General features: G+C 34.9%; 1 protein-coding gene across 1 annotated transcript in view; it reads left to right on the forward strand.

Moving 5' to 3' along the window:
- The window catches only part of PPP1R3A (protein phosphatase 1 regulatory subunit 3A), a 40161-nt gene extending 21748 nt beyond the window's left edge, over nt 1-18413 (forward strand). The window contains exons 2-4 of the mRNA XM_003896500.5: nt 10176-10234; nt 10333-10457; nt 12363-18413. Of these exons, the coding sequence (XP_003896549.1) occupies nt 10176-10234; nt 10333-10457; nt 12363-14759 (2581 nt within the window). The 3' untranslated portion in view covers nt 14760-18413. The remainder of the gene's footprint in view (nt 1-10175; nt 10235-10332; nt 10458-12362) is intronic.
- The last annotated feature ends 237 nt before the right edge of the window (nt 18414-18650 follow it).

Genomic DNA, 18650 nt, shown 5'->3' on the forward strand with positions numbered 1-18650 from the left:
CTCAAAGGAGGCTCATATTATTTCTGATTTTAAAGGTCATTTATTTTCCTCTCTTTCATGGGGGTGAAGGAGTATGAAAGAAAAAAAAATGAGATCACAAGCTTTGAATGAAGAGGGCTGGTCTGAACTTGAGTAGTTTCACATTTAGTTTTTAGTTGTTTATCATAAAGAGAGGTGATGCCTAAGAATTCCAAGTTTGGTCCTGTTTAGAAAATTCTGAGCACTTTCAGGCTGAGTATTAGGGGGACACAAATACAATATTCATGATTCACTTTGGAAATGATCCCTTTTCATGCCAACATTTTGATTCCTCTTGGAGCAGAATTAGGCTTTGCTGCTTACAACCTAATCCTGCCATTCACCTTAACTGGTTGGGTAATTCCATCACATCAGACTTAGACTTTGTGGCATAGATCTTTAAGAGGCTTTGCTCATTTTTTAAGAGACATATGGGGTTTTAGCACAACGGCATCATAGGACCTTTGGAAAAACTATATTATTATACTAAAAATGACTACATTTTGACAGTGTTAAAATTAATTGTAACTCCAGAAGCAAAAGTGGAACATATCCAGAAGCTGCAGTAATATTAACATGGTGCCTAAATCCTGGTACTGAATAAATCAATTGGGTAATGAAAGAAGGTGCAAATTATCATGCCAGTGTACATTATATTTGGAGAGGATACTTTTAAACAAAAGGTTACTGTCACCGAAGATCTAATGAGTTTTTTTTGAAGGGTGCTCTTCTAATAATAAGGGTATATTTAAATGGCTGAGCAAGTATGCTATCAAGGACTGCACATTTTACTCTTAGAAGTACCATGCATATTAAATATATGAGAGAATATGGTAAGCATTAAAATTATAGATAACTCAGCGTAAAAGAAGCAGCATATAAATTTGTTTTTGTGATAATTAGAATTAATGATCAGTGTGCCATTTACTACATTTCCTAATAAAAATAATAATTTAGTAAACACTTTCATGTGTTGGAAACTATGCTAAATAATTATTCTGTGTTAGGAGTAGGCAAGATTTTGGAGAAAAATTAGACGCAGAGAGGTTGATTAAGTATCTTGACTGCAGTCACATGGTGAGTAATTGACTTAGTAAGTGTTAAGTAACCGGAAAGACTGGATTTGCATGCAGGTTTTTTTTTTTGCTTTTTTTTCACCACACATTGACCCTTTATGGAAAGAACACTAACATAATGACTAAGAAACTTAGAGCTAGTTATGGATTTGCCACTAGTTGGTTAGTATGACTTCTGCCATATTGTTTAACTGGCCTTTAGTTTTCTTTTCCCTATAAAATGATGGGATGAGACAATCCAAGTATGAGGTCTCTTACAAATCTGAGAGGAATTTGGCGTAAAAAATAAAATAAACTTTCTGTAAGTTGCATGGGGCTCAGAGGTAAAGAGTCTGTAGAACTCACATTTTTGAATGATTAATAGCTGACTTAGAAACACAATTTTTTTTTTTTTTTTTTTTTTTTGCTTATTAGATAGGTTGAAAATGTCCATCAATTTCTACCCCATTGATGTTTCATTATTTTATTCTGTAAGTCACAGAAGATGATTGGTCTATTCTTCAATGTGTTTCTTCTTTTCTGGGTACATATGAGATACACAAACATTTATTCTTTTGTGCACAGAACTATAGCTGTAGCATAATTGTGGGTAACTTGCTGGAAAAGTTTGAAACATAAAGAGGCACTTTGTATACCACATTCCTGGAGTCTGAGTGTTTGCCTGCAGATATTCTTTTTCAATATGTGTAGTTAGACAAGCAGTAGTGCACCTCAGCTAACTCTGAGGTTCCAGTTAAAATGCAGATTCCCACTGTCCACTCAGAGATGCTGATTCAGTAGATCCGATTTCTGGCCCTGAAGCAGCATTTGTAGTAAGTACCAGGTCATTTTCACATAGGAGGTCTGTGAACCACATTTTGAGAGGTACTGTTTGGGTTTAAATTTGTGTCTCTTAAGCTAGTTGACTACCAATTGGTTGGTGCCCTGGGCCTTTAGTCTTTCATTTTTACTAAATTGTGTCTTGGATTACTTAAGAAGTTGAGAATAATTCTTTTTTTACTTATAAGGTTTTTGAATATAATGCCTTAAGCTTGGAATTGCTTCTCTTCTTTTCTCTAGCTAAGGCTTCTTATTTAGGTTTCAGCTTATGGGCCATGTCCTTCTAGAAGGTATTCCTACCCCACTCTGTTCGTCACGGAGCTCACAGTTGTCGTACCCTGGAGCTGCTGCTTTATGTACTTGTCCACTCTCCCCATTGGCTTGTGAGCCTTCTGAGGGCAGGGACGTCTTGCTTTTTGTGACAATCCAGTGCAACATTTCGTAATTGGTGGGCACCCACTAAATATCTGTTAAATGATGATGGATTGAATGAATAAATACAGATTGCTATACATTTAAAATTGCTACTACATGTTACAAGTGTAACTATTGCCTGGAAAACATTAATTTGTTATGTTCAGCACATATTTAATGTCTATTAGAAGTCATCACATAAAATTTAAATATGATGTCTCACCTCTTTGAAGTGAGGGAAAATTTGCCTTAACTTATAAAGACAGTGCAAGCCTGTGTGCAATGATACTGTAAGGGAAAAAGGAAAAATGTCAATCTGGGCATTTTTCATTCAACAAACACTAGTTTTTACTTCCCAGTTGGTTGAAGAGTTTACAAGTTTAGCACATATCCTTTAATAAAACTTATCCTCTTTCTTTCACCCATGCTTTTCCTTTTAAATCTCCACATCAAATGATGGTGGTTCCATCCTTTTAGATCTCCAAATTAGAAGCTTCTGCACAATCCTTTATTTCTTGATTATCTTAAGAGTTATGTAAATAGTAGCAAACCATGCTTTAAACTCATATGAAACTAGTAAGAAGCAGGGGAACTGGATTTGGGGCCAGGAATTGCAACTACAGGAATGACTCTCCCACCTGCCTATCATCTAGGAAGGAACAGTCTGCATAGCTAAATCCAGTGGGGCAGGGAGATATATTGTTGTCTACACGAGGAATTTGCAAATCTGGCCTCACATCAAAATCATTTTAGGAAATTTTTAGCACCATCATTCTCTGTGCCCCAACTTTACCTCCATATGCAGGTCTATATTAATTTAGATTTTACAGAGGTAGGGCCTGAAGTTTCTGACATGAAAGGCAATTCTAGGAACTGTTGTTGTATTTGAGATCTATTGTATTTATGAGAGAGGGGAGAGACAAGGTAACAGGGCTTCTAAACAACTGAGATATTTAAAGTTCCTCTGTGAACTTGATTTCTAGTTCCTTAGAAATTCCTCCAGTAGAATGCCCAAGAGGGCATTCTAAAGGTTGGTAAGAACTCCTTAGAATGTTAGTCACCCAGGTGACTGGTGTGAATGAGAAAACATTTTATTTTCCTCAGTGAACGACTGGAATAAAAATCAAAAACCTAGAAATAACTTGCTGGTTTACCATCTAGACATGTGTACCAGAGATTAGGGAGGAACCCTGAAAAAGGTGTCCACATGAACTCCTGGGAAGCAAGTCACCCAGCACATAAAACATCAAAACCAATCTGCAGACTAATTCAAGACCTTGCTGACCTGTAGTGCAGGATCCCTCAGTTAACCGTCTTGGCCTAGGTCTTAGAAGGGGCAACAGTGTAGATTTCTAATTCTGATGAATGCGACCGAGGTTGGGTAGAAAAGGACTTTAAAAAACATCTATGTACAGCATATTGATCAAATCATATTAATGCTACATCAAAAATTAAAACTCACATTTGGTTCTTTTTCTCTTTCTTCATTAATAGTACCCTTCGCCCTTATTTTGTGCCTGAAAATGTTTCAGGAGCCTCTGATTAGTCTTTCTGCTCCATTGTGGCTCATCCCATCCAGTTTCTCCTGTACATTACCTCCAGAAATAGGTTGGTAAATGTAAATGTGACCACGTCTCTCTCCTGTTTAGCCCTAACCCCCCATGCCACTGGTTAAAAAGTACCTAAATAATTCAACCTCATTTTGCCTGCTATGCTAAGCCCTTTACAATCTGGCTTGAACTAACTCTCATTCTACCCCTTGGCATTCTTTCCCCAAACAGAGTCCAGCCCTTTGAATATCTCATTGTTTCTAGATGTGACTTTTTCTTTTGTGCTTTTTTTTTTTTTTTTTTGAGATGGAGTCTCGCTCTGTCTCCCAGGCTGGAGTGTGGAGTGCAGTGGTGTGATCTCAGCTCCCAACAAGCTCCAAGCTCCACCTCCTGGGTTCACGCCATTCTCCTGCCTCAGCCTCCCAAGTAGTTGGGATTACAGGTACCCACCACCACGCCTGGCTAATTTTTTGTGTCTTTAGTAGAGATGAGGTTTCATTATGTTGACCAGGCTGGTCTCAAACTCCTGACCCTCATGATCCGCCCTCCTCGTCCTCCCAAAGTGCTGTGATTACAGGCGTGAGCCACCACACCTGGCCCTTTTGTGCTTTTTTAGTCTTGTCTTTGGCCACCTGTTGTTCCCTCTGCCTACAATGACTGTATTCTTCTCTAATTGGGAAACTTCTAGTCATCCCTAAAACCTAAATCAGAATGTTAGTAACTTTGAGATAAACTTCCTGATTCCTCTAACAGTCTCCTGATAACTTCTGTCCTTTCTCCTTATTTCTAAGAGAATATCATATACCATTGTTTATTATAGTACTTATCACTTATAGTAATTATAATTACCTGTTGATATGTCTATTTCCATCTTCACATTATAGATTCCTTGAGATAAGAAACTAGGGCATATTTATTTTCAATTTCTCTGTGTTATAATTCATGACACGTGGATTATTTTAAAATATCTATTAGAAAAATAGAGACCATGATTAAATAATATAGATGACTATATTATATAATTTAAGGTAGAGTGGAAACAAAGTATTGTTCCATTAATTAATTTTTTACTTTTTAATTTCTAAAATTATAATAATTTTAAAATTATGTTTAAATCTTGACTCATTATTGACTCCATAATTGAAAACATTGTCCTGAACTCTAAAGGGGTAATACTTTAAGTCTTAGAAGATAAACAAAAATGTACATATTTTAAAATATTAGATTATTTTCTGAAATTAGACGAGGAAATAAGAGAAGCACACTGTCACAGTAATGTTGGCAAAAGGTAAAGAGGAGAAGGGAGGATGGAAAGGATGCTGTGCAGTTATTGACTCAACAGCATTTATTATGCCACTATTATGTTTCAGGCACTGTGTTAGCCACTGTGAATACAGAAAAATACGAAACTCTCCTTTACCAAAAAGAACTCAAGGAACATAAAGGGGAAATGAGAGATATTCAAAAGTATACTTTCTTCATGTCACAATTTTCATGGTTCTGGGCCCTATCATCATCAACCATCAAGTTCTTTGTCTTTTTTCTCAAATGTTCTAAAGCTCTTGAATTCAACTCTTTAGATGTAATTAGTCATATGACTGGCACTTTGAATTTCAGAGTGGCATTTTATTAATAGACATCCTCTAATGTGGGCCAGAGAGTAATCCATCTAGCCTCATAAATTATTTGAAACTAGAATTGAACTATTTAGATATTTCAAATTATTAATAAGCACCTGCAAAACAACCACCCAAAACAGTGACTGAATTCTCATTTCCTGATTCCTTCCCCCTAATTTGACCCACCTGTATTAGTCTGTTTTCATACTATAATTTACAAAAGAAAGAGGTTTAATGGATTCACAGTTCCACATGACTGGTGAGACCTCAAAATCATGGCAGAAGGCAAGGAGGAGCAAGTCACATCTTACATAGGTGGCAGGAGGCAAAGAGAGAGCTTGTGCAGGGAAATTCCTGTTTTTAAAAACATCAGATCTTATGAGACTCATTTACTATCATGAGAATGGTGCAGAAAAGACCCACCCCCTTAATTCAGTCACCTCTCTCTGGGTTCTTCCCAAGACACATGGGAATTGTGGGAGTTACAATTCAAGATGAGATTTGGGTGGGGACACAGTCAAACCATATCACCACCTGATATATCCATATTATCATAAAAATCAAGTTATTTTTAGTGTAATTGTTTATTATAAAATTACTTATCACTTGCTATATAAATGTAATTTATAATATATAACAAACCATAGAGACATACAACAGTATGGATAAATCTTATCAATATAATATTAAATGAACAGTTCCAAAGTATTATAACAGAGGACATTCTTATTAAGCTAAAACTACACATATGTAAATAAAATTACTTGTCCCTTGCCATATATATTATAAAGTTATATTTAACTATATATAACTCTGTAATTTATATAAATATATAAAATATTACATATAGGTATATATAGCTATAACTGTATAATTTATATTATAACTGTATACAGCAAGGGACAAGTAATTTTATTTACATATATAGGTAGCTTTTAGCTTAATAAAAAGAATGTCCTGGCCGGGCGCGGTGGCTCAAGTCTGTAATCCCAGCACTTTGGGAGGCCGAGACGGGTGGATCACGAGGTCAGGAGATCAAGACCATCCTGGATAACACGGCGAAACCCCGTCTCTACTAAAAAATGCAAAAAACTAGCCGGGCGAGGTGGTGGGCGCCTGTAGTCCCAGCTACTCGGGAGGCTGAGGCCGGAGAATGGCGTGAACCCGGGAGGCGGAGCTTGCAGTGAGCTGAGATCCGGGCACTGCACTCCAGCCTAGGCCGCGACAGAGCGAGACTCCGTCTCAAAAAAAAAAAAAAAAAAAAAAAAAAAAGGTCTTCTGCTGTACTTTGGAATGGAATGGTTCATTTAAAATTATATTGCTAAGATTTATCCATATTGTTTGTCTCTGTGGTGTGTTAATTTTGAGTGCTGTATCATAATCCTTTTTGTGATATTAATAGTTTTGTATCTATTCTGTTGATTTGGGTTGGTTCAAGACTTATACAGCTAACAATGACACCATGAGCATTCCTTTAGATATCTCAGGTAATATATGCAAGAGTTTCTCTTGGGTATACACCTGGGAGTGGAAGTAGTGGTCATCATTTATATAAATGTTGAATTTTGAAGATAATGTCAGTCAAATTGTTTTTCAAAGTGGTTTTACCTATTTATTCTCCCATCAGCAATGTATAAGAAAGCCTGGGGGTCAGGTATGGTGGCTCATGCCTGAAATCCTAGCACTTTGGGAGGCTGAGGCAGGTGGATTGCCTGAGCTTAGTAGTTCAAGGCTAGCCTGGGCAACATGGTGAAACCTCATCTCTACTAAAATACAAATTAGGATGTGGTGTCGCGTGCCTGTGCCTGTAATCCCAGCTACTTGGGAGACTGAGGCACAAGAACCTGCGAGGTGAAGTTGTAGTGAGCTAAGATTGCGTCACTGGACTCTAGTCTGGATGACGGAGGAAAATGTTGTCTCAAAAAAAAATTTTAAAAAGCCTACAGCTTCAGTCACCTTCAACTCTTGGTATTAATATATTTTTAATTTTTTATGAATTAAATGAGCATAAAATTATAACTCTTTGCAGTCTTGATTTCATTTATTCTCTAACAATGCTGACCGTCCCATTATGTACTTATTGACCATGTGTTTCCTCTTCTCTGATATGTCTGCACCCTTGATCCCCTACACACAGTGAATTGTTTGTGCTTTCTTGTTGATTTGTAGGAGTTCATTATGCATTCTTGATGCTTATTTGTGTTGATTTTGTGTAATGAAAGCATCTTCTCCCACTTTGTAACTTCATTTTTACTGCATAGTCTCTTAATAAACATTTTAAATTTTACTACAGTTAAACTGACCAATTTTTTAAATCTTTTTTTTTTTCTTCTTTCTTAAGAAAATATTTCCTACTCTTAGGTCCAGAAGATATTCACATATATTTTCAACTAAGAATTTCAAGGTTTTTGACATTTAAGATCTAAATCCAACTGGTAGCCATTTTCTCTGTCTCAACTTACTGAAAAGTACCATATTTCCTATTGTCTGACATACTATGTTTGTCATTTACCAAGGTTCTGGATATACCATTTGTCATATACCAAGGTTCTAAGCTCTCAATGTTGTCTTATTAGTTTGTCTGACTCTACCAATATAATACTACCTTAATAAATAAATCTTCATTAAAAATACTTAATCTGATAAAATTCCTCCTCCCTGCTATTTCTCAGAAACATTTTAGCTATCACTTGCCCTTTATTTTTCTTTTTAGAATAATATTTTCAAATTCTATAAAAAATGTTTTGATGTTTTGATTAGTATAAAATTTGTAGATCAATTTGTGAGAGAATTGACATCTTCATAATATTTTCTATCTATGAACATGGTATGTTTATCAACTTTTTGAGGATCTTCTTTAACACTCTTTGATATAATTGTATTACTTTCCCCATAGAAATGTTACACATTTTCTGTTTTTTTAATAAATATTCGATATGATATTTAAATTGCATTTATTTCTACTTTTCTTTGTACTTGTCCCTGAATTTGAAGTTTTTCTCCTGTATTTCTATATTTGCATTTTAAGACACTAACATAAGAATACATACTTGAATACTTATTTTATCACCAAATAAGTTAAAGCAGGCTCCTGTCCTTTTGACTCGATGATTTTTTTAAGAATTAAACTGTTTTAGAGAATTGAATTAGAGAAGTGATAGATAGCATTTTGATTAGGTAAAACCAACAATCCTTGACTATTTTTCTTCTACAAATAATACTTTCAGTATTTTTATGGGAAGAGAGATGAAGCAGGAATAAATAAATGCTGTTTAATGGTTTATATATTTTTAAGCACATAAACATTATATACATGGAGAAGGAAAGATGTGTCAGTCTGCTGTTAGATTTCATAAAAATAAACTTTGGCATAGTTTTTGACCTCATTAAGCAATATGGGTTTATAAATTAAGTCAGTATCAATTATGCAAACAGTATATTTTTCTAATAAAATTATATTTATATGGAAGCATTATGTTCTATAAGTGGGCTCACTAAAGATACCGAATGTTTTTAGTAAAGTTAAAATTATGAATCATAAAAATATATAAAACTGAATTATCTTCTTGCATGGTCAGGATGGAAGAATTTTCAATTTCTCATGATTTGTGAATATAAAATTGGCCTTCCTGGGATTTGGATCAGAACTGCTCATGCAATGAAGGCTAGACTCTTATTACACAAATTCATCAGCCATTGCCAACTTTCCAGATTTCTTTTGTTGCAGAAAAGTGGTTGAGAACAGTCACCATAAGGAAATTCAGTTGAGACAGTACAAGAAAATGTGTATACTGGGCCAAATATTTCTTATAAATTGACTTGTGACAACTATACACAAAGTGGGCTTTTTTTTAACCAACATTTTTCCTACTGAGTTTCATGGACAAATCTAAATTCTAATGACTCCACAAATACAACTACAAATAGATTACATTTGAAAGAAAAAGGTTTTGTCTTTTATAATCAGCATGCAGGGTGTGCTAGAAAAGGAAATGTAACCCAAATCATTTTAAAGAAGGAAAGTGTATGCTTGCATATAAATGATCCAAAGTCTTGCTTATAAAATTGGCCTGTGGCAGTACATATATAAAGTCTTTTAACTGAGTATAAGTTTAGCTGCCTTTCAGTTTTTTTCGCTTGTTTCTTTCTTACTTTTACTTTTGGTGGTTTTTTTTTTTTTTTTTTTTTTTTTTTGCTTTTCTGGACAGAGAGTTAATGTTACTCCAACTGGAAGAATTTTGAGTAAAATGGAACACAAAAAATTAATTGAAATGTTAGCAATTTCCGTGACCACAAATGGACTTTCAGTTCATAAAATGTTATCATTAAGCCATGAGAAAAACATTCTCATTTGAAAAGATGAAATCCATTGAAGATAGAATAATCTACATTTACATGTATTTTTACTTTGGTTATATAAGTTTTAATATGAGAAACATACTCTGTTTAGAAATATGGCATGTTTGAATTATTTTTAAATTTTTCTACAACCAATACTTAGTATTACGTCATTCCAAAAAGATCATTTTTATTTTTAAAAAATGCGAAGTAATATAGGAAAATAAGAAAGTTATATAATGTTTATTTGGCTTGTTACTGATTGAATTTCCCCCTGAATAGAAATACTTAGAAGATGCAGTCCCAGAAAAACATATAACATTTTCTTTTAAATTTAACAGTAAAGAAGAATCATCAGTAACATCAGAAGAAAACAACTTTGAGAATCCAAAGAATACAGGTAATATTCTTCATTAATTTTAAAACCAAATTTGTCTCTTTTGTTAAAGTCTACAATTAAAACAATCTCACATAGGCACAATTATATTAACTTTTCAGATACCTCTATCCCGACAATCGTTTGTTCTCATGAGGACAAGGAAGATTTGGAAGCCAGTAATCAAAATGTAAAAGATGTAAACAGGGAACATGATGAACATAATGAAAAAGAATTAGAGTTGATGGTAAGTGTTCTGGTTGCCACGGTATTAGAGAAGATGAATCCATTTCTGCTTCAAAGATGCTGCAATGCCTGTCTTTCAATAGCTTCAACTAATATAATTTGCAAATGTGAAAGCACAGCCTATTCTGTCCTTGCATCTCTAGCTTGATCAACAAGGCACTTTGATTTCTGTATGTTGCTTCTGGTCTCTGCAGTGGTAAATTAATGACATTCATTTCTTATCTATTTACCAGCGGCTCTGAGTAATAGTTTGTAGGAATTACAGGAGAGGTAGCACTATCCTGATGTGCATTTCTAATCTTTGTGACAAGTGTATACTTAGCACAAATTCATCTATAAAATGAGAGGGCTGGACTAGAGGATTGTTAGTGTCCTGTCCAACTCTATAAGTCTTTGATTCTCACATGTAACAGCATTTTTTAAAATTCCATCCTTGTGAGAATCTCCAAGTTCTATATCATTGTAGAGTATTAAATTACCAAGTAAAAAGAAAATAGCCTGTGCCATAATTTTAAAACAGGAAACAAATTCAGTACTATACAATTTAGTATTAAATTTGTTATAAATTTCATACTTGGTGAGCATTCAATCTGTTTGGAATTTTTTGGGGGGATGGTTTAGATAGCACTTTTATCACAAAGGAAGAAATAGGAGTAAATGAGTCACATAATGCAATTTACCCTTTACTGTATTTGGATGGACCTCATATCATTGGAATACATGGATTCATAATCACCTAAGATGAAAATGACATTTGCCTCTTCAAGTGTCAGTGCTGAAACAGGAAAGAAATAGAGCTCATCTATTTCCCCACATATTCCACCTTTTCTATAGTGATATGGGAGCTGCATCACTAAAGTATGCAATTTACTTTGCTCCAACTTTAAGAAACTACAAAGTTGTCACCCATTGTGAGAATTCTCACCAGCTGAAAGTTAACATCGCCATTTTTTTCAAACCACAGAATATAATGAAAGGGTCCTGAAAAATCACATACTTCACCAATACATCTCATTACAATGAGCAGGCTCAAATATAAAAGTTTGTTTAGAAGTTACTGAGATTGTACATCCAATAAATGAACAGGGAGCTGTAATTTAGATGCTAATTTGCTCCATGCTGACGTTAATGCATAAAACAAGCTCTATAATAGATGGAAATACAACCAAATCTGCGGAACCCACAGGCATTGGCTTACAAGACAGCTGTGCAGTTGACAAGTAACATGAGCCTTATGTGAGAAGAAGGGGAAAACGTAAGATTTGCATATAATTATTGAGATCATGCAAATGTCAGTTATGAGGAGGAGAAAAAAAAACCAGGCATCTCACTGTTAAATCCTGACAGTTGGCATCACTGAAGAGCTCAAATACATTTGAGTACCAGTTGGCAGAGGGTCATTAAAACAGAATTTGCAGAGACATTAACTCCCTCACTTTTCTTTGAGTGACGTTTTGCTATTAATAGTTTGCAGAGGCTTTGCAGAAAACATATTAATAAGAGAAACTGTAATGGGGGCACCTACAGCAAGTGTAAATGCAGCAAGGGGCACCCAGGAAGCTGCTCTCTAATTGATTAGCATGGAGCTATCAATGTGTATAGCCTAAGTGAGGAGAAAGTGCAATGACAAGCAAGAATAGTTGAATAATACAATGTGATATTTGGAAGCTGGGAAGGAGAATGACTAATTTGGGCCCCCTTTCTTACTAATCTCATTCCCCAGTCATAGCCTACAAGGATCTCCCCAAAACATCTGGCTTCCAGAGTTTATATGAAATCCACAAATGAAATCAGTCAAAGAAATCTACCAGATAATTACAAGCCGAGTTAATAAAACCTATCTAATTCACTGCATATTCAAAATGATCTTATGGTCATTATTTCTTTGTTGTTTTTATCCCATAAGATAAATCAACACTTAATAAGAAACAGAAGTACTGCTTCCAGAGATGAAAGGAATACATTTTCAACAGATCCGGTCAATTTTCCAAATAAAGCAGAGGGTTTAGAGAAGAAGCAAATCCATGGTGAAATGTGCACTGACTTGTTCCAAAGGTCTCTGTCTCCAAGTTCATCGGCAGAAAGCTCCATAAAGGGAGATTTTTACTGCAATGAAAAATATTCCTCAGGAAATGACTGTACACATCAACCTTTAGAGGAAATTACTTCAAATATGGGAGAAATCAGGCCATCATTGGGAGATACTAGTAGTGATGAACTAGTGCAATTACACACTGGCAGCAAAGAAATCCTGGATGATAATGCTAATCCAGCCCGTGGCAATGGCACAATGCAAATACCTTGCCCCTCTTCAGATCAACTAGTGGCAGGAAACCTTAATAAAAAGCATGAAGGAGGAGCTAAAAATATTGAAACAAAAGATTGGGGGTGTTTAAGAAGAGATTTCCATTCGGATATATCTGCACATCTTGACAAATCAACAGAAGAAGGATCTTCTAAGGAAGATTATGGCAATGGTAAGGATGATGAAGAACAAAGCATATATTTAGGCGTTAATGAAAAACAAAGAAAAAATTTCCAAACAATCTTACATGACCAAGAAAGGAAGATGGACAACCCTAAAATAAGTGTGGAAGGGATTGGAGCTAGTAACAGAGACCTGACTGCTCTGCTGAGCGAAGATACCACAATCCCCACCCGGGCAATCACAGCAGACATGTCTCATTCACCAAGGACAAATGTAAGTTGGGAAGAAGCTGTGTTAACCCCAGAGCATCATCATTTGACCAATGAAGGCAGTGCTTCAGAAGGGATAACTGGTCAAGTTTGTTCACCAAGAACTGGAAATGTTTTGAGGAATGATTATCTGTTTCAAGTTGAAGAAAAATCAGGTGGGATTGATTCTGAAGATAAGGATAATAGTACACAGCATAAACAAAGTTGGAATGTTCTGGAAAGTCAGGGAAAAGCAAGAGAGAATAAGACAAACATAACAGAGCATATCAAAGGACAAACAGATTGTGAAGACACGTGCAAAAAAAGGGATAATACGAGGAGTTTGAAAGCTACTACGGAAGAATTGTTTACCTGCCAAGAAACAATGTGCTGTGAACTGTCTTCTCTAGCTGATCATGGTACTACTGAGAAAGCAGAAGCAGGTACAGCCTATATAATTAAGACAACATCAGAAAGTACTCCAGAAAGCATGTCTGCTAGAGAAAAAGCAGTAATTGCTAAGCTACCTCAAGAGACAGCACGAAGTGACAGGCCCATCGAGGTAAAGGAAACAGCGTTTGATCCACATGAAGGGAGAAATGATGATTCACATTATACCCTTTGTCAACGAGATACAGTAGGTGTAATCTATGACAATGATTTTGAAAAGGAATCACATTTAGGTATTTGTAATGTACATGTAGATGAAATGGAGAAGGAAGAAACCATGTCTACGTACAATCCTAGAAAGACACATGACAAGGAGAAATGTGGCACTGAAAATATAACATCCGTGGAAGAATCCTCACGGGTCATTACAGAATATCAAAAAGCAACTTCAAAACTGGATTTACAGTTGGGAATGTTACCAACAGACAAAACGATATTTTCAGAAAACAGAGATCATAGGCAAGTTCAAGAATTATCAAAGAAAACAGACTTGGATACCACTGTGCATTCTGCTTTTAACTCAGACACCAATAGAGCTCCTCGGAATAGCTCTCCTTTTTCCAAACATACTGAAATTTTGGTGTCAACTAATGAGCAGGCAATTGCTATAGAGAATGCAATTACTACCATGGCTAGCCAACCTATTTCTACGAAATCAGAAAGTATTTGTAATTCAACAAGAGAAATCCAGGATATTGAGAAGCACCCTTATCCTGAGTCTAAACCTGAAGAGGTTTCCAAAAGTTCAGGAATAGTGACGTCAGGTAGTAGAAAAGAAAGATGCATAGGCCAGATTTTCCAATCAGAAGAGTGTAGTGTGGAAAAATCTCTAGGGCCAATGATTTTAATCAGAGAACCTCTTGAGAATATGGAAGAAGCAAGGCGTGAAAATAAAGGATTAGTAAGCTCTGGGCAATCACTATGCTCTTCAAGTGAAAAAGAATCTGAGAGCTCTATTTCTACTAGTCTTCCTGCTGAGGAAAGTCAAGCTCAAAGCAACGAATCTTTGTTTTCAAAATATACCAACTCTAAAATACCTTATTTCCTTTTGTTTCTGATATTTCTTGTAACTATCTACCACTATGACTTAATGATTGGCTTGGCATTCTACCTTTTGTCATTGTCCTGGCTGTCCTGGGAAGAGGGTAGACAAAAAGAGTCTGTCAAGAAGAAGTAACCCCAGCACTACTATTCTCTCTTAAAAGATAAGCTATTTAACCCCAAACATTTGGATTGGTGAATGGGACTATTCATTGTTCAAAGATCCAGTGCAGTTTTTCTCTTGAAGGATCATTTAAAAAGGAACGCGAATAAGTTTGCTCCTTCATATAAGTAATTATTCTATATAGGACCATTATGTTTGGATCATTAAATACCTATATGAATATGAGATCTGAAGCACGTCAAGTTGAAATTAGGTACAGCTGTTGCTCCTTAGCAGGCTATGAAGTTGCAATGCTTCACATCTCTTCGCTACCTAAAGTGCTATTTCTTACATTCATTTCTCTCGCAATAAAGCTTCATTTTTTTTCCCTGAGAGTATATAGTTTCCCCTACGGTTTTAAAAAACAGATAAAACATGGACAATGGCAGAAGACTTTTTTGATCTTTTAGTATTGAACATGAAATTTGTATTTAACACTATCATTTATCAGGATTCATTGATCAAATATTTCAACCTTTCATATTTTTAAGAAAACACCCATATACATTGAAATGTAAACTTAAACATATTCTGTTCACTTGAGTGTGACACTGGATGTGCGTGCACACACACACACACATATGTATCTTATACCTTCTTTATAGCTACAAAGTCAGGGCGTTCATAAGCAAAATCTGATAAGACTGAAACAATTGGGAGGTTATCTTTCAATTCTGCAAAATTTTGTGGGTGGCCTGTCTTTAAGCAATGCTTTTCTCCTGTGAGGGAAGACTGTAACACAGCTGAACTATTTCAATGTCAACTATTCAGAATTGAAACTGTATATTAAAAGTTCCACAAGCATTGCTTCAGAATGAATTTGCACCTATAAAGCATAAGGCATTAAATGACAATAAAAATTCCAAGTGGACTATTTGTTCCACATGGTAGTATTTTTGTCTTCAAACAAAGTTTTGATATTTTCTCATTATAAGACAATGAATTATCCCCCAAAGTGCATTTAGAAAACAGTCTTTGGTGATATTTATTATATGATTATCAGGTTGTTAGATAACTCAAAATTTTAAATAGGCAAATAGGTAAAGTGGAAATCTATTGAAGAAGAAATGAATATCCAGTATAGAAGCGATTTTGCTGTTATTACCTATAGCTAAGTGTGTAGGATAATGAAACTCATTTTAGTCAAGTAGAGGCAATGCAAAGATTTGCATAGTTTATTTTAACTATTTATGGAATGACTACTATATGCAAAACTCTGTGCTCTGTTCTGTGGCATAGCACTTCTTTGATATGCTGCAGAGCTAGTTCTAGGCATAGGTATGTAGTGTGACACTTTTGTCGTTACTGAAATTATGGAAGAAAATCACCCAGAGGAGGCCTCTTTGGTTGGTTCTTTTTTCATAGGAACTTCTTTCATAACACATGTAACACTGATTTTCAGATAGAAAAAGCAATCTGTTTATTTACCTAAAAGGGCAAAGTCAATGAGTAAAACTTGAATATGTCATCCCATAGAGCTAAGACATATGCATTGATGGGAAGACAAAATAAGAATGAAACATTTATACTGACTTTCATCTGGTAGTAAATGATTTACTTAATTTTTATTAGGTACATAACTATTTTCAAATCCTCTAATTGCATACTACTCTCAAGTCCCATTGAAAATGAATGCTTGACTTCATCTTTTTAGTTGACCAAATACAAACATCCTGAAGTAGAACTTAGGGCAAATATTTGATTGAGAGGGCAGAATTTCATTCACTACAAGAGAAGTACTGTAATCACTACCTAGAAATAATCTCTAAAATTGCTATCCTGATAATTTTGTTGACAGGTCTAAATTACAATGAAGTTAAGGTTAGGATTTCCTTAGTTCTTAATGGCTCAGTTTTTGAATTCTACCTTTAAGGGTTTTAGTCAACATGCCATATCTCATTTTTGCAGAGAACACTACATTATGAACACAGGTGTCTTAACTAGAATTATTCTCTTAAAAGACAACATAACTTCTTTTATGTCTTTTATTTAACTTTTGGTAATATTAACTTACCAAATCTCCTATACATTTTTAATATGACAAAACAAATTTTAAAAGATTCGAAATACTTGTGTATTTCTCTGAATTCAATGAAGAAATAATTCATGATTCAACTGCATCTCCAAACATTACTTATGACCTTGAAATAAAATAAGAATCTATGAAACTATTGATATCTGAAGAGATGGATTATTGCAACCTGTTTTGGTCACATCACTATGCCGAGCAAGAAAAGTGGATCTCGGAGTACTAGCAGCCCCTGGTTAATGGAGATCTGCCTGTGAAACATGATGGCAAGGGTAATCTTTATAAGCATAGCTGCCTGCACTGTGTCTCTCCAAGTACCAGTTAAGGCCCAAATGAGGGCATGGCAGGAGATTTAGAGAGGTGCATCACACATCTGCTTCATATGTTGGGTAAGAAACATCACCTCATCTTTCATTTTGCTGGGCTCCTGACTCTTAGAAACAAAATTCTGAATATTTGCAAGTCAAGTAAGTATGGGTAGCAAAAACAATTATCTTTTTAAAAAATCACATCGGTATAGGCCATCAATATCACAACAGATTTCTCAAGGTAAGAGAAAATAAGCCCATGAGATGACAGTCACCCTTCAACATAAAAGAACATTGGGTTAATGCAGCCATGGTATCCTGCTGAGCTCCAGTATTTTGATAGTGAATTATTTCAAATAATATATGTCTATCATTTTATTAAGCAGGCCCATCTTTAACGTGTTATCTCAAACCAGTCTGCTGGTTAAATGGAAAATAAAAATATCCATGCCAAATTTCGGAAAATATTTTTCCCAAATAGCATTTATAATACTTAATGTTTTTCTCTAGTCACGAGTATTATTTTGTAACACCAGCTCTTTATCTTCATTAGACTCATTCTTTGTATATAAATGAACCAAAAAAGCAATGCAAAACAATAAACTAGCAGAAGAACTAGTAAAGATACCAGCAGATTTATCTACTGATTTCTGTTCTTGTGATCTCTCACTTTCAAATTTTTACTGAGAATATAGAAATTGAATTATGCAATAAGATCTTATTCAGTTATTTGAATCTGTCTTAGTTCCTGTAGAACTGAGAAATAGGATTGACTCTGATTCCACAACAAGATCTGAAATGAGAAGCCAAACTCTTCAAGCACCTCTATCTCTGTACTCTTATACGAAGAGAACAGTAAAAAATTACTGGTATTTATTTGGTTAAATTCATTTGCTTATTTTTTTTCTGTTTTTGGAAATAATTTATAATAAAAATCATGGCAACATAATTCACTTTTCATCTTTTAAATATAGATTTTGCCATTAATCCAACATGTTTCCATCACTTTACCAAAACCTATTTAAAACAACGAATTAAATTTTCACTAGGTTTGAATGATCATGTTTTATAAGAAATGTCTTTATTTTAGCGTGTTAAAACCTTATTAAACAAACAACTCTTTAAAAAGCATAACTTTTTTTGTGTCACTTCTATATTTGTTAAATGCATTCATATTACTTTCATTTTTCAAATATGAAACAAATGTGAAAATTTGATGAACTCCCTTTGTCCTAACACACTCAGTTCTTTGTATTAATGATAATAAAAAGAGGCATAGGTAAAACAATAGATTATAGAAAAATTACCTTAATTTAGCTATGATGCCTCCAACATATGATTTGCAGCAGATTTCAATGCCTAATTAAACTACTGGTCTTGGTTAGAATTGATGCATCTTCCTACTCACACCCCTACTGAAACCATTCAACCTTATTTCCCACTGCTCCCTGTCTCTACCTTAGTCAGTGACATCATCCCCAGAACACGCCACAGGAATCTGTTCCTCCATGACTGCTCTTGTATGCC

Source organism: Papio anubis, chromosome 4, assembly GCF_008728515.1.
Source record: "Papio anubis isolate 15944 chromosome 4, Panubis1.0, whole genome shotgun sequence".
NCBI classification, from domain to species: domain Eukaryota; kingdom Metazoa; phylum Chordata; class Mammalia; order Primates; family Cercopithecidae; genus Papio; species Papio anubis.